General features: G+C 41.2%; 1 protein-coding gene across 1 annotated transcript in view; it reads left to right on the forward strand.

Moving 5' to 3' along the window:
- The window catches only part of HECTD4 (HECT domain E3 ubiquitin protein ligase 4), a 185,576-nt gene that overhangs the window by 110,471 nt on the left and 58,806 nt on the right, over window positions 1-16,299 (forward strand). Inside the window, exons 35-44 of the mRNA XM_024741407.1 lie at window positions 1,309-1,462; window positions 2,573-2,853; window positions 3,067-3,256; window positions 4,249-4,330; window positions 5,346-5,548; window positions 6,249-6,384; window positions 7,192-7,374; window positions 7,844-8,008; window positions 8,404-8,573; window positions 9,483-9,598. Of these exons, the coding sequence (XP_024597175.1) occupies window positions 1,309-1,462; window positions 2,573-2,853; window positions 3,067-3,256; window positions 4,249-4,330; window positions 5,346-5,548; window positions 6,249-6,384; window positions 7,192-7,374; window positions 7,844-8,008; window positions 8,404-8,573; window positions 9,483-9,598 (1,680 nt within the window). The remainder of the gene's footprint in view (window positions 1-1,308; window positions 1,463-2,572; window positions 2,854-3,066; window positions 3,257-4,248; window positions 4,331-5,345; window positions 5,549-6,248; window positions 6,385-7,191; window positions 7,375-7,843; window positions 8,009-8,403; window positions 8,574-9,482; window positions 9,599-16,299) is intronic.

The following is a 16,299-nucleotide window of genomic DNA, read 5'->3' on the forward strand; positions in this document are numbered from 1 at the left end:
AGTACAGTAACCCCAGGAGATTGAAGACATCTTTCATTTCCTTTTTGTCAACACTGCTAACAGTGTCCGAATAAATATTTTTATGCAATGATTTTCCAGTTGCACTTTTGAGGTGCTATTTCCAGATTATATTTTCAGTCACCAATCCAATTTAAAAAGTAAACTTGAAGGATAACTTCTCCATAGTATCCCAGGTATATAGCTTGTTTATTTATTCATTCACTCTGTGTCTTATTGTCCTGAGAGCCAGGCATAAGATGAATAAGGTGTCGTTCCTCACCTTAAAAAATATGGTCCAATTAAAAATAAAGATGCTGTGATGATCCATGTAAAAAAAAAAAAAAAAAATATATATATATATATATATGGTCTAGTGGGAGAAATAGACCAATGAACAAATAATTACCGGGTGATCAATGCCATGATCAAGGTGCACACAAAGTGCTATGGGAGCATAGAGGTCCCTACAGACCAGCTATGCTAGGGATCAGGCAAAGCTCCCCAAAGAAGGTGACATGTGAGTTTTTCTTGAAGGATAAAGAAGACTTCTAGGTAGAATGAACAGTAAATGGCAAATAATTTTTGTGGACTTTATGAGAGATGTTTGGGGAAGGCTCTGGAACTACAATGAAAATAGAAAGACCCCAAAATGTCTTTTATTGTGTTTGAGAAGAGGTAGGTGTGAGTTAAACATCAAGATGTTTTCCAAAACAGAAACAGACTCGCAGATATAGAGGGCAAGCTAGTGGTTACCAGTGGGAAGAGGGGCGGGGAGGGGCACTATAGGGGTAGGGGACTAAGCAATACAAACTATTGTGTAAAAAATAAGCTACGAGAGTATATTGTACAACATAGGGAATATAGCCAATATTATATAATAACTATAAATGGAGTACAACCTTTAAAAATTACAAGTCACTGTGTTATACACCTGTAACTTAATATTGTACATCAACTGTACCTCACTAAAAAAAAAAAAAAAATCAAGATGTTTTCATCACAGTCAAATGGTGATTCTTGCCTGTCAATCAAAGTATGTTTCTGGGTTTTGTGTGGATGAATTATATTCAGTTTTAATTAAGAGGAATGTCTTTCCCCAACACTGAATCATTTTTCAAGTTACTGTTACCTTGTTTATGTTCAGTTGTTATCTAATGAGAAGACACTAATTGGATGGCTAATGAAATACTGAGCAGGTTAAAGAAAAATTGGGCAAAGGGAGGGCTTTAATGCAGGCTCACCACACCTGCAGACACTCCATGCCTTCCTGGAGCTTTCACTGCGCTTCTCCTTTCTTGCACTCTGAAGGTGGCTCCACAGACGCTGTGCACTCAGGTCTGGCCCGTCAAGTGTCCAGCCTTCTCACTAACCACCTCGCCCGAGCGACAGAGAGCTGCGGCAACCAGGCTGCCGGGAACGATGCCCTCCAGGACGTCCTGAGTCTTCTCAATGACCTCTCGAGGTAAGGAAGGCCCAGCTGGGGCTTCCCTGGTGGCGCAGTGGTTGAGAGTCTGCCTGCCAATGCAGGGGGACATAGGTTCGTGCCCCAGTCTGGGAAGATCCCACATGCCGCAGAGCGACTGGGCCCGTGAGCCATGGCTGCTGAGCCTGCACGTCCGGAGCCTGTGCTCCACAACGGGAGACGCCACAACAGTGAGAGGCCCGCGTACCGCAAAGAAAGGAAGGCCTGGCTGGAGCTGTGGGAGGAGATGGCTTTTCCTCTGAGTGATTTGGCTTCCTTTGCGGGTGGTTGTCTTTAGAAACATCTTACTAGGCCATCCTGATATGCTCCTGCATCAAGAAAAATAGCAGAGGATGAAGTCATTGAAAAATAGCATTTAGTTCCAAAATAAGAAAATTATTTAGGTGAATATCTACATCATAAAATAACATATTATCATTTGCTTCAATACTTGACTGGCAACAGCCGCTAGCCTTTTGAGTCAATACAATTGCATTCAGTAACTAAACATCTTTACCTTCATTATAGCAAGATTAAAGAATAATCAGCCAGGACCTGTAATTAATTCACCTTCTCATGCTGTGTCTTTAAAAGAAGATACTCTGTGGAGGTTTAATCATGTGTGAGCTGTGAGGCCCACAAAAGCTTGTCCACATAAGGCTGCTTATTCTTTGGTTTCTGCTGAAATGTAACAGGTTCAGCTGTGGCAGATCCCAGAGTCTTGAGGCCAGTACAACACTGTATGATCTCTTTGGTCTTGAAGCACTTCTTAAAAAGGAATAAAAGACTAAACTAAAAGCCTCCTACCTTGGGTTTCTAAGTCTTGGTGTTCTGTGAATCGTGCTGAACTATAGGATCTCAATTAAATAAACATCAAGTATCAGAAAATATTCAAAAATCTTTTAAAGTATTATTGGCCAATTATGAACTTTCATCAGATGTTTACAAAAACCCTTAATTCTCCTTCATAAAAACGTATTGCCAAATCTGTGTCTTCCTCATTAAATATGAAGTCATCAGTTTGTTCAACCTCATTTAGGGAACTTCTGCTTCTGAATTTCTGTAGATAACATTCTCAGCATTGTGGACCTTTTCTTCCTCCTTTTGCAGGAGTCACATAGGTAAAGCCATCCTGAGCCAGCCAGCTTGTGTGTCCAAACTCCTCTCCTTGCTGCTTGACCAACGCCCGTCCCCAAAGCTGGTTCTTATCATTCTTCAGCTGTGCCGGGCGGCACTCCCACTGATGAGCGTAGAAGACTGTGGGAATGTGGAGCTCCCACCCTGGAGCTACTCTGTCCCCTCCCTAAACAGCGAGCAAGAGGATCCCAGCGACCCAGCGTCCAAGATCGCCTCGTTGCTCTTAGCAAAGCTAGCAGATTACGTGGTCCCAGGTGAGTAGCCTCCTGGACGGAAGAATGGCACTGAGGCGCTCACTTCCTGTGGACGGTCAGACCGAGCTTTCCCTTGTCTACAGCTGCAGCTGTGCTTCCTGTGATAAAAGGGACAGAGCGGGAGAGAGGGAGGAAGAGAGATTCCAAAGCCAGTGCTTTCCTTATACAGGGGAGCCGCACAAACAACTTCGCAATTTTTTTGTTTGCTTAAAGGATGTCAGACAGTCCTTTCTCCAACCGCTTCCGAACCTGACACCACGTTGACAAAAATCAGCCCCAAGAGTTCCTTAAAAGGAGATAAAGACCCTGGAGAAGAGAGTGAAGCAGTGGATGGCAAGCTCTCTATCTTTATCCACAAGCGGGAAGACCAGTCATCCCATGAAGTTCTCCAACCATTACTAAGGTGATGATTGTAATAGCGATATGCCATCAAGCACTAGCCATGTCGCAGGCACTGTGCTGAGTAAGCCCCTTACAGGTATCAACTGTCTCAGCCCTCTTAACACCCCTAAGAGGTAATCAATGTTACTATCATCCCTGTCATTACGTATGGAGAAACTGAGGCAGAGCTGAAATATAAATGCAGGTCCCTCTGATGCAGAACCCAAACTTTTAATCACAACTCGGTACTGTCTCTCCAGACCCAACAGAGTGAAAATCCTGTTGAGAATGTATCATTTGTGTCCTACGAGGAGTCTATAGTGTGACCTGGGCTTTGAGAAGGAATAATGCAGCTTGGTTTTCAGTTATTGGCATCCTTCAGCCATCAGTAAATTTAGGGATACCATTGACTGTGAGGTGAAGAAATAAGAAACTTTTTTATAGCTTTATTTAATCGAAGGATGAATGGTATGATTGCTCAACAAGGAAGTAAAAATATATAATTACTGTCCAAAGATTACAAATCTACAGGGCCCTGTCAGTGGAATCCAGGACAATGAGAAGATCCCACAGAGCACAAAGGAATTTAGGAGAGGTGTTTATGTCTCAGATGGAAGAGTCCTCTCTTCAAATAAATGACTGAATGATGGTGTCATCCTCATAATTGGATCCCTTGTCTGCCATCATGGCAACCGAAAGCACTACTAGGCTGTTGGCATAGACTAAGCGTGGTCAGGGCAAGTCAGCACATAGATGAAGAAACTTCCAAGGAACATTCCTGGGCACTGTGAAACGTCATAGTACAAATTTGGTGAAAGATTTTTTTGAGAGCCAGGTTTAGGAGGCAGGGAGAGCTGAATTATTAGAAAGGAAGATCCAGTCATTCACACCAAGGCAGCAATCCAGGCTGTTGTTAAAATCCCCTCACTTTGGGATTTAGATCGCTCACTGAGGCCTCCCCCACCTGTGACCATGCCTGTAAAATCATTGCCTCTCTCTGCCTTCCCATTTTAGTAGCTCAGAAGGACGGCCCTTCCGACTTGGTACTGGTGCCAACATGGAGAAAGTCGTGAAAATGGACCGAGACATGACAAAGGTAACCCCAGTATGAAGGAACCCGCTCCGCCAAGACCCACAGTCGAAGAACATATGCCAGGCTTCAGGTTTTCAGGAGAAATTTTTTTTTAAATTTCAAGTTACCACAGGGTGAGAAATTGAAGACAGTGGCTTAACTGAGGCCATTTTCAAGAGAACTAGTCAAAATCAATGTATCATTAACGTTAAAATGTAGAAGAGAACTCTTGGTTTTGACCTAGAAATTTTCTTAGCTCTGTTAAGAAAGTTCTACAGCCTAAAAATACTTTAAAAGTGATCAAAAAAAAAAAAAAAAAAGTGACCATAGGGTGAAAGGTTAAAAGAGTAATAATAATAGATAATAAGAAATAAAGACAAAAAAGCCCGTGAAAATATAAAAATATGCTCAGGCTCACAGATTACATGATAAATAATTAAAGGGAAGTAATAAAACAATAGTAGTGTATCATTTTTACCTGTCGCACTGATAATGTTAAGATCGATGGTACCCATTATTGCCAAGGTGAGGGTAAATAGGCATTTTCAAGTATCCAGAGACAAGCCTGTCCTTGGCAGTTCTGTTTGTAAAAAACAAAATAGAATCTGTGTACCCATAAATAGGGGATTTGTTAAAGAAATTATTACATTCATATAGTGAAATACTGTACAACTATAAAAAGAATCAGGTAGGTCTAAATATATAGACATGGATATTCATGATATTTTATGGTATCAGGTTCATATCAGTGATCACAATTCATGATGTTTTGATAACTGATAAAAAAGAAATCAAAACTGTGTAGCGTGGCCTATGATTATGTATGTCAGAATCTGCATGGAAAAAATTCTAGAGGACTAACAGTGATCTCTGACTGGGCGAGGACAAAGGATGTTTGTGGAGATTTAACTTTCTACATATAATATTTTAATATATGAATTTATAAAAATGAGCCTGGATTAGGGGAAACAGATTTTTTAAAGTATAATGCTGAGAAGAGCGAAAAGAATATCATGAATGTCTTCAATCTGATCCCCAGGGTGGCTGCTGTGAGGTGATTACAGAAGAGGCGGCAGCTGCTCTGCGAAAAGCAACCAAGTGGGCACAGTCAGGCCTCATCGTCAGTGTCGGGCCACCCGTGGAATCGCTCAACCCAGAGACTGTGAGTGGACTGTCCACAGGGGACAAAAAGAAAACCGCCCAAACTTCCATTTGCCGAGAGAGGAACTCTGAACTTGCCAGGTAAAACCTTTCACAGGGTGGAAGCTGTCTGCACTCTTCTCAGACTTACTTTGTAAAGGATTTGTTTTGAGGGTTTTAATTTTATATCCTCCCCTTGACCTGCTGGAAATGAGGACTGAGGGCTTAAAATACCCATCCGTTGTAGTAGTTGTTCTCAAAGTCAAGTCAGAAAGTGATGACCATCCAGGTGGATCTGAGGTTGTGAGGGACGAATAGGGGGGCCCTCCAGGCTGAGTGGACATCTGTGGCTGGAGGATTGTTTTTCTGAGAAAGGCCACCACCAGGAACACCAGCTATAGTTTTTTTGAGTAGCGGAAATAGTAAACTGTCCTTGCTGCCTTTTCTTCATCCAAACGATACTTGTCACCATCCCAACTGTACACAGAAGCTTCTTTCTAGTTGGAGGAAAGATAAATGCGTGTTGCCCCTGGGAAGTTTGTGTGAGGTTCTGTGCTTGCCAGCCAGAGGCAGATGTAGTGTAGGTCCTTTCCTTGATCACGATGGTTTATACAGTTAAAGGTTTGAGGTCCATTGTTTCCAAGGCTTCTTCAGTTACCAGAAAGAATGGGAGTCACCAAAACCCACTTTTTCCAGTATTTATAACTAGAAAATGTTTGCATCTGGTGCCAAGCCTGAAGCCACTCGTCTGCCTTATTCACCATCACTGGGCACTGACACTTTTCCCTGTTGACACTTGCAGGACCGACCCTGTCCGACCTTTCATCAGTGGGCATGTGGCGAACAGCATGGCCGCAGAAGTGATCGCCTTGCTTCACAGCTTGCTGACGGCGCCTGAGTCAAATGCTGCTCAGATATGGACCACGACAGCAGAGAAGGCTAGTACGCTGTTGCTGCTTAAAAGAGGAAGCAAGACAGAAGTTAATGTTCTGTTCTAGCAAAGGACATTCTAACAAAGAGAGAGTTCCCAGACTGGCCAGATATACTTGTTAACTGTGTTTCCCCTGAAATTTGCTTTGATTCAGTAGCTTCAACTCTGTTAACCCACATCCCCTTTCACTGCCAGTTCTGATTTCACGGAAGGCAGGCTAGTGTTCTCAGGAAAAGAATGGCACTCCTTGTTTCTCCTTCTTGCTTATATTTGATTGGTACTAACATTAGGAAATCATGTGGCCTTGGTTTATTGGATTTGTTAAGTGTACTTACTAAGTCCTAAGGAGGCCTCTGTGTGATTTACACTCCCTGAGTGCTCTGTCAGTAATTCATTTTTACAAACAGTAGTTCAGTTTCCTGAAAACTGGGGTTTGGTAATCAATTTCCCTTTTCCCAGTCATTCGTGATGTGAACACCTTATAACGTGTCCTAAAGATACCTGGGTGTTGAGATGTAGGCAGTATGCTGTTATGGTTTTCCTGCAGATAAGTTTTTGCTTTAGTTTAGGGGTTTTATTAACAGTGTTTGATTCTCCCATATTTTGAGGTTGTGTATTTCCAGTTCTGTCCAATCACGTAAGGCAAATATGCCAAGAATGTCAGTGGTCATACCTGATAATTATTTCACCCCTCTCATGTCCAGAGTTCCTTTAGCACATGGGACCCAGGCACTGTTGTAGACACTGCATCATGCTTAGTATCAAAACAACCAGAGCTTTATCTCCCACTGCATGGGCTGCTTCTTACACTTAGGTTCTGTCTCGTGCGCTGATGTACATTCCACAATTGGGGAAATATGCAGAAAGCATTCTGGAAAATGGCAGCAGTAGTGGCAGAAAACTCGCCAAACTTCAGAGAATCGCCCGCCAGGCTGTCGCTGCACTGTGTGCACTTGGAGGCTTCAAAGAGACAATCAAGATGGGGTCTGAGGTTCAGGTAACCAAGCCACCATCTTCCCAAGTCATCGCTTTCCCCTGTATGTAAGTCCATTGATTAATTGCTCATCTGTAAGACAAGTGTCATCCACCCAGCTGGACAAAAATCCTGGTTCCTTTAAGCTAAGAAACTCGTGAGTTCCAATCCACACTGTGCTGCAGATGAGTCAGAGATACTAGTGCAGTACCGTGTAACGTTAACTACAGTACTTGTGTCCTGTGGTGGTGTTAATATTGGCAATGTTTTAGAATTGAAAGTTTGAATTTGTATCATATTGTGATCACCTCGACGTAAGGTTTTAAGACCTATCATTTTAACTCATGTTCAGGGCTTGGTATCTGCGTTATAAGAAACTATTACTGTAATGCCGGTAATGACAGCTGTAAGTTTCCTCTTCCCACTTGTCACATCAGATAATTGCTCACACCATCAGAGCTGGTAGGTAGTGCTAATCCCTCTGTGTCTCTAGGTTTTAGGTAGAGGAATATCAGGAAGCGTCGGAGTAGTGGCTTCTATCAATGAGCAGGAAGGTATAGCTACAGTCAAATTCCCACCCATAGACTGTAGAAAGACGTCGCAAGCATCAGACACACTGACTATTCCATTGTCTAGACTTTGTGTTCCAAGATCAGAGGTAAGGTGATTTTTAAATGCATCTTAAAATGTTACTGCAGATGGTAACCGTACTGAATGAGTAATATGAACATACACAGTACAGAAGCACAGATACTTGGTTTTCTTAAATTTTACTCGTGACATGTATTTACCTATTGGGCATAATCATTTAATAGTAACATTTGTGTGGCAATTTTTACCTGGATGACAAAATTCATTTCTTTGGTTTGGAATATTCCACAGTGTATTGTATGTTTAATTGTTTGGGTCTAGCTTGCAATTCTGTATGGTGATTTGATTCTTTTTAACTGAAATTTTGAGAATTAACTCCAGATGATAATAACACCCTCATTTCTTATAAACTAACTACTTGAATTTAACTTTTTGCCATGCCCCTCCCCCCACCGCCATCAGGCATTGCCTCTTCATAAACTGTCCATTACTGAGAAGGTAGTACAGGCAGTCCAGTCCATGTTGCTTCCTCAGGAGGGAAGTCTCTCTATTCATACCTCACTTCCTGCAACAGGAGATGGGTCAGCTCCTGTGATGGCAGTCGTTCGGCTCCTGGCTGAAATAAGAACAAGGTGAGCACCCTCCAAAGATCCCCTAATGTGCTGAGGTGGTGCAGGCACAGAGACAGGGGTCCTCCATGGGGGCCCTCTGCACCAGGCTTAGTGGGTCTGCAGCGTGAACTTCATGCCAAACTGAGTAACAGAAACCATCCTCTTGTGCTATGTTTACTACAGTTTTTGTTGCATTCCCCAGTTTCTGCACTTTGAAATAAAGTTTAGCTGTTTCCCTAAGAAAGTAAATAAACAAAATATGATTGATATATAGAGCACATACATGAGGCTCCACTGATTTGCTTTGGTTAAAGAACTTTGTCCTGTCACAGGAATTCTTCTGCAGCTTTGCCTTTTTTAAAGTGGTTCGGACCACATTAGTACCTATCTGGTCCATCTGCTTTCCAGACTGCTGAGGAGAAAATTAGGGAATGCTCGCAAGTACTGGAGTTGGAAAGAAAATACGTTTATTTACAATGAAACAACAGCAAGTTTCTTTTGACAATGAAACTTGTCAGAAAGTTATAATATGTGTTTTGAGTTAGGTGAGAGAGATCAGCATACAGATTTCCCAAGTGTTTGGACCTCTCTTGTTCCCAGAACGTTAATATTGCCCATGGAGCGCCGGTTAGGAAGAGCTGTTAAGAGATGGTGCTGATTTCTACCTGGCACTTGGTGACTTCATTTAGGGAGGTGGCAGCCATATTTCCCTTTTCCGATTGTCCACACAGTGTCAGCAGTTAGTATGCGGGGCAAAAGAGAAGTTATACACTTCCCAGCCAGTCCAGCTCAGAAAAAAAGCAAGAGGAATGGGGAGTTTGAACCTTGTTTAAATTAGAGGATAAAATTGATTGAAATGTTTTTCACAGTTGACTTTTTAGAGAATGACCATTGATGACTTTGAAATATTGTAAATCTTTTAACATTAAGAGCATGCCTGGTCATGGCCCAGCTTTTAGAAGACAGCTTATTTTGTGAAGAATTCATACAGCAGTGTCCAGCAGCTGTTGAAGTTCTCAACCTAGTAGCCCAGGAATGCAGTGCTGGTAAGTACCTGTTACTTTCCTTTCTACCCTATTGTCTTAAGTTTTGTCAGCACATTTATAATTTGATAATGGAATGTTAACTGTTTTCATGTACACATCCAACAGCTGAACTCTAAACACAACACTTACCACAATTTACTTTCATTTCAGATCTAGAAATGTAAATAAAAACCTTCAGTATATGCCAACTAGGAAATCAGCATTTTTCAGTTTAACTTTAGGACCACTATGTCAGAGTGTTTTCTTTTCCCCATTCATATTAATTAGTTGCCTTTATTTCTCAATTAGAATTATGTATGAGCTGCAGATACTTTCTGACTATTGTCATTGGCCACATTTGAATTCAGAATCAAGAATTTGCACTAACATCCATCTTTGTGTGTGTGTGTGTTCCTCTGTGTCTGTGTGTGTGTGTGTGTGTATGGAAAAGTTCAAACAAATACAAGAATAGAGAGACTTTTTTAGTATAATGAACCCTCACGTTTCCATCATCTAGTTTCAACAGTTATCAACTCAGAGCCAATCCTGTTTCATCTACGCTGCATCCTCCTGGATTATTTTTAAGCAGATTTTTAGATATTCCTTTATTTTATCCATAAATATTTTAGTATGTGTGTCAAAAATAAGGACTCTTAAAATAACCACAACATCAGTATCACATCTAAAAAATTTACAGTAATTCTTTAATATTATTAAATATCTAGTCAGTGTTCAACTTTCTAATGTTCTCATAAAGTAATACTTGTTTTTACATTTGTTTATTTGAATCAGGATCCAAATAAAGTTCATCTATTATAATTCATTGCTGTCTTTTAAATCTCTTTTTTAAAAAAATTTCCTCAGTATCTTTCCTTCCCTTGCAACTTATTTGTTGAAGAGTTTCCCACAGTCTGGATTTTGCTGATTATATCCTGTGGTGTCATTTAATGTGTCCTTTGGTCCTCAAATTTCCTGTAAATTGATCGTTGGCCTGGGTGTTTTTAAAGTGAAAATTTACCCTTTATCCTCAAGGACATAGTAGGACTGTAAATGTAATTGTTCACAATTAGATTAGCATTTCTCCAATGCTCTATTACTAGCATTTTCATAAACTGTAAAGAAGAAGTGGATATCCTTCCCTTCCCTAATGGTTTTAGTTTTATCCTTTTTTTTTGGTCATTTCTGTTATCTATATTATTTACTGTCTCTCATGTTGTTTGCTTTTTTTCAGTAACTCTCTAATCTCTTTTCTGTCCTTAAATTTTTGTCCTTTTTCATGTGGCAGTGATTTCTGTTGGTTTGTTTTCGCTTTTTGTCTTCATTCTGTATCTGTTTTACTTCTCAAATCTCCTTCCCTTAATAAGCATGGTTCTCTGGAGCCAACAACTGTTAAAAAAAACCTCAGAGAGGGACTTCCCTGGTGGCACAGTGGTTAAGACACCATGCTCCCAATGCAGGGGGCCTGGGTTCGATCCCTGGTCAGGGAACTAGATCCCACATGCATGCCACAACTAAGAGTTGTCCTGCCACAGCTAAAGAGCCAGTAAGCTCTAACTGAGGAGCACATGTGCCACAACTAAGGAGGCTGCCTGCCACAACTAAGGCCTGGTGCAACCAAATAAATAAATAAACTATTAAAAAAAAAAAACCTCAGAGAGACCCCAAGAAAAGGGAAAAAGAACAAAAGAAAAGGAGCTTGCTTTCTTGGGTGAACTTACTTATGCTAAATACTTGCTTATAATTTACTTTTGTACTTATGGTATGTAGTTCCCTGCCTCTGCTTTCAATATTCTTGGCTTAGATTGCATCCTAAGACTTATTTGACTGATTTTAGCAAGCATATAACTTGCTGAATGAATCACTTACTATTCTATAGGACTCTTTCTGGGTTCTTTTATATATTTTATGGAATAAAGGGGTCTTACTCTGTGAAATTAACTTTGGTACTTAATGTACAAGCCAGGAATCGTAATAATTTAGAGCAAATGGTTTTAATAATAACCCACTAACCCATTTTTTTCTGTGGAAAAGAACCCTGTGGTAAGAAAGAGTTGGAAAGAAATGTGGGGGAAGTTCTTACTAATTTTTACAAAAGAGAAGACTATGAGCTTATACATAGCGATTTATATTCTAAAATACTGTCCTATGTCAAGTGCAACAGTCCTTAACAACTCACTTATTAGATTATCAGAAAGAACTCTGAGGTTAAATGTAGATATCCAAGTTTGCTGATTCCTGAGTCATTTACCTGTATTTAAACAAAAACAAAAACAAAAACAGGGCTTCACTGGTAGCGCAGTGGTTAAGAATCTGCCTGCCAAGGCAGGGGACATGGGTTCAAGCCCTGGTCTGGGAAGGTCCCACATGCCGCGGAGCAACTAAGCCCGTGCGCCACAACTACTGAGCCTGCGCTCTAGAGCCCGCGAGCCACAACTACTGGGCCCGTGTGCCACAACTACTGAAGTTCATGCACCTAGAGTCCATGCTCCACAGCAAGAGAAGCCACCTCAATGAGAAGCCCGCACACCGCAACGAAGAGTAGCCCCCGCTCGCCGCAACTAGAGAAAGCTCGCGTGCAGCAACGAAGACCCAATGCAGCAAAAAAAAAAACAACCCATATCTGAATTACTTTTCAACACAGTAGTGGATTCTTTTTTTTTTTCTTTTTAATTAATTTATTTGTTTTTATTTTTGGCTGGGTTGGGTCTTCATTGCTGCATGTGGGCTTTCTCTAGCTGGGGTGAGCGGGGGCTACTCTTCGTTGCGGTACGCGGGCTTCTCATTGTGATGGCTTCTCTTGTTGTGGAGCATGGGCCCCAGGCGTGCGGGCTTCAGTAGTTGTGGCTCACCAGCTCTAGAGCACAGGCTCAGTAGCTGTGGCACATGGGCTTAGTTGCTCCACAGCATGCGGGATCTTCCCAGACCAGGGCTTGAACCCATGTCCCCTGCATTGGCAGACAGATTCTTAACCACTCCGCCACCAGGGAAGCCCCAGTAGTGGATTCTTATAGCCTGCTAGGGAGTCAGAGCCTGTGCTCAGAAGAAATGCTGTTTAATAAATGAGATCCAAAGTGGTGGGTAGAGGAGAAAGAGTTCTTTGATTATTTATTTATTTATTTAATTTTTTTTTTTTTGGCTGCGTTGGGTCTTTGTTGCTGCGCACGGGCTTTCTCTAGTTGCCGCGAGCGGGGGCTACTCTTCATTGCAGTACGCAGCCTTCTCATTGCAGTGGCTTCTCTTGTTGTGGAGCACAAGCTCTAGGCACACGGGCTTCAGTAGTTGTGGCACACAGGCCCAGTAGTTGTGGCTCGCAGGCTCTAGAGCGCCGGCTCAGTAGTTGTGGTGCATGGGCTTAGTTGCTCCGCAGCATGTGTGATCTTCCCAGACCAGGGCTCGAACTTGTGTCCCCTGCCTTGGCAGGTGGATTCTTAACCACTTCACCACCAGGAAAGTCCCTGATTTTTATTTTTTAATGTATCAAGATTTTTAAATTTCATATATGAAAGTGTCATAAAATGTATATGTGATAATATATTGATTCTCTAAAATGAAAAAATTTTCAATGAATTCCTTTTATTATTTTACTTCATCTGGGATGAATTAAGCCACGGACTTGGCCATTGTAATGTTAACTCACTCATAGCTAAATTTTATAGCTTCTCTAACCCAAAGAAAAGAGTACCTAGTTCCATTTGGTCTAGGAAGATAGCACTACAGAGCTTTTTCTCATAAAGAAATATACCTGGGGACTTCCCTGGTGGTCCAGCGTCTAAGACTCTGGTCTCGCAATGCAGGGGGTCCGGGTTCAACCCCTGGTCAGGGAACTAGATCCCATATGCCACAACTGAAGATCCCACAGATGTAATGAAGATCCTGCATGCGGCAACGAAGATCCCGCATGCCGCAACTAAGACCCGACGCAGCCAAATAAATAAATAAATACTAAAAAAAAAAAGAAAAAGAAAGAAAGAAAGAAATATTCCTGGGGAGTTAACTGGATCCCTTGGTTGAAACAGCATAGGAAATAGATTGTGAAACTGAAGAAGAGACATGGAAACCGAAAAAGTTCTCAACTTTTTTTTTATACTCTTACAGATAGCAGAATCTCTCAAATTTCCTTTTCTCCCTCCTTCCTAAATGTACACATTCCCTGAGCCAGAGGTTCTCACACTTGGAAAGTTTGTAAGAATCTCTGGGAGGCAAGTTTAAAATGCTTTCCAAGCACCACCAAAAAGTTAGAAGTCAAGGGTGGGCCTGGGCAGTGTGATGCAAGTGGCCCTCACAGCTCACTTGAAGAAACTGCTCTAAGTTTTGCCTTGACCCACCTTCTTTGCTTTATCTGCCCTTCCTTGTGCTTTCATGGCTTCTGCTGTGGGCAGTCCTTCTCTTGAGGTGCAGGCCTGGTAGCTATTTTTCATAGAAGGAACCCCCCGCAAGCCCCAGCCTCATGAATATACCACATTTAAAACCAAAGTCATCATTTACTCTGGAATCCACTCTCCTTTCCGAATTCCCTATTCTTGGTTATACTTGCGCTATTGTTGACCCTCAGACACTGAGTCCTTCCACATCCAGTCAGTTGCCATATCTGATTCTTCCTTTGAAATGCTCCTGAAATTTATCTCTTTTCTGTTCATCTCCACTACCAGCTCTTTTAAGTCGGGTGCTTTTTATCTCGTGTTTAGGCATATGCGTTATTCTCCAAACTTTTCCTTCTTGCACTTTGTATTTTCCCACTGTCATCACAGTTACCTTCCTGAAGCCCCGATTTGAGTGGCTGCTTGTCAGGTGCGTAGAGCTGTCACTGAGAGGCTGGCTTTCCTAAGTGCGGTTACTACTGTTAAGTTGTCATTTATAGATTGGAATGAATTTACAGCCGGGTCTGGCACTTACTTGTTACTATGGCTAAAGTACAGTACAATCAGCCTTTTCTTTCTTGAATTTGTAGCTTAGGAGCTTTTTATTCTCTTACTAGATGCTATAAAAATCTCCTCTTATGTTAAGCCTACTTCATGGCAGACATGCCTCAACTCTGCCAAACAGCCCCCACTCCCTTCCTTCTTCCTAAGAATTGCTTTTCCCTTATTATTTGGTCTGATTCCACCTATCTGCATTGAAGTATCTCCATGACACTTGTTACTGGTTGCTTATAAGGACACTGCTGCAGATGTTATTCACTGTATCCTCCAGCATTCTGTGTATCAGGTCTCTCAGAATAATTTTTAAGTCATTTTAACAAAAATAATTGGAAAATGTTTATTAAAAATAATTGGGCTCTTTATGAGTAGTCAGTTTTACATTTATGTAATGGACTCCACGAATCTATAACTAAATAGTTTCCCCCTCTTTGGTTTGTCTATTGGCAAGCACAGATCTAGACTTGTGTCCCTGACTCCCAGGTGTAAATAGAGAACACTAGACACGTACCTCATGGCCTGGCCTCACTCCTGGCTCCACTTCGACTATTTCATCTTTGATCACTGTCTAATCCATATCATTGGATTGTATTAGGTGTCTTAAGTGTCTGTAGGTACTAGGTATGTCAATAAATCTTTCTTGCTACTATCCTAAACATATTCTGTGGTTTACTTTTATTAGAGTACATCTTATTCTTCCTAAGACATCTTTTTAAGTTGAAATATAATTTGCATACCACACAATTTACCATTTTTAAAGCGTACGAGTCAGTGGGTTTTTACATTGGGCTGGCCAGAAAGTTCGTTCAGGTTTTTCGATAAGATGTTACAGAAAAACCCTAACGAACTTTCTGGCCAACCCAGTACATTCAGAGCTGTGCAACCATCACCACTAATTCCAGAACATTTATAACCACCCCCCGCGAAGAAAACCCTCTGTATTCGTTATCCCCACCCCCTTCCCTCAGCCCCTGACAACCGTCAGTCTACTTCCTGTCTCTGGATTTGCCTGTTCTGGGCATTTCATATAAATGGAATCATATAGTATGTGTGTGGCCTTTTGTGTCTGGTTTCTTTCACTTAGCATAATGTTCTCAAGGTTTGTCCGTATTGTGGCAGGTATCAAGTAGTTCATTACTTTTCATGGCTGAATACCTTTCCATTGTATGGATAGACCATTTTGTTTATCCATTGATCAATTTATGAATACTTGTGTTGTTTCTAACTTTTGGCTATTGTGAATAATGCTGCTATAAACATTCATATATAAGTTTTTGTGCATATGACTCCGTTTTCAATTCTGTTGCATATATATAGGAGTGGAATTGCTGGGTCTTACAGCAGTTCTATGTTTTAAGTTGAGGAACTGCTTCCTTTTTTGAGGGACCATTTTCGAAAGTGGCTGTGCTTATTACATTCCCACCAGCAACGTATGAGGGTCCCGGTTACTCCATACTCTAGCCAACACTGGTACTGTCTTTTTTATTATAACTAGCTTAGTAGGTGTGAAATGGTATCTCATTTGCCTTTTCCTAATGACCAATGACGTTGAGCATCTTTTCACCTGTGTATTGACCATTTGTATATCTTCTTTGGACAAATATCTGTTCAGCTTTTCTGCCTGTTTTTAGTTAGGTTATTTGTCTTTTTATTGTTGAGTTATAACAGTTCTTTATATATTCTAGATATACTTGTCCCTGATCAGATATGATTTATAAGTACTCCCTCCCATTCTGTGGGTTATCTTTTCACTTTCTCAAGTGTCTTTTGAAGCACAAAGTTTTTTTTTTTTTTTTTTTTTTTGGG

This window comes from Neophocaena asiaeorientalis, unplaced genomic scaffold (assembly GCF_003031525.2).
Source record: "Neophocaena asiaeorientalis asiaeorientalis breed wild unplaced genomic scaffold, Neophocaena_asiaeorientalis_V1.1 scaffold648, whole genome shotgun sequence".
In the NCBI taxonomy this organism is placed as follows: Eukaryota; Metazoa; Chordata; class Mammalia; order Artiodactyla; family Phocoenidae; genus Neophocaena; species Neophocaena asiaeorientalis.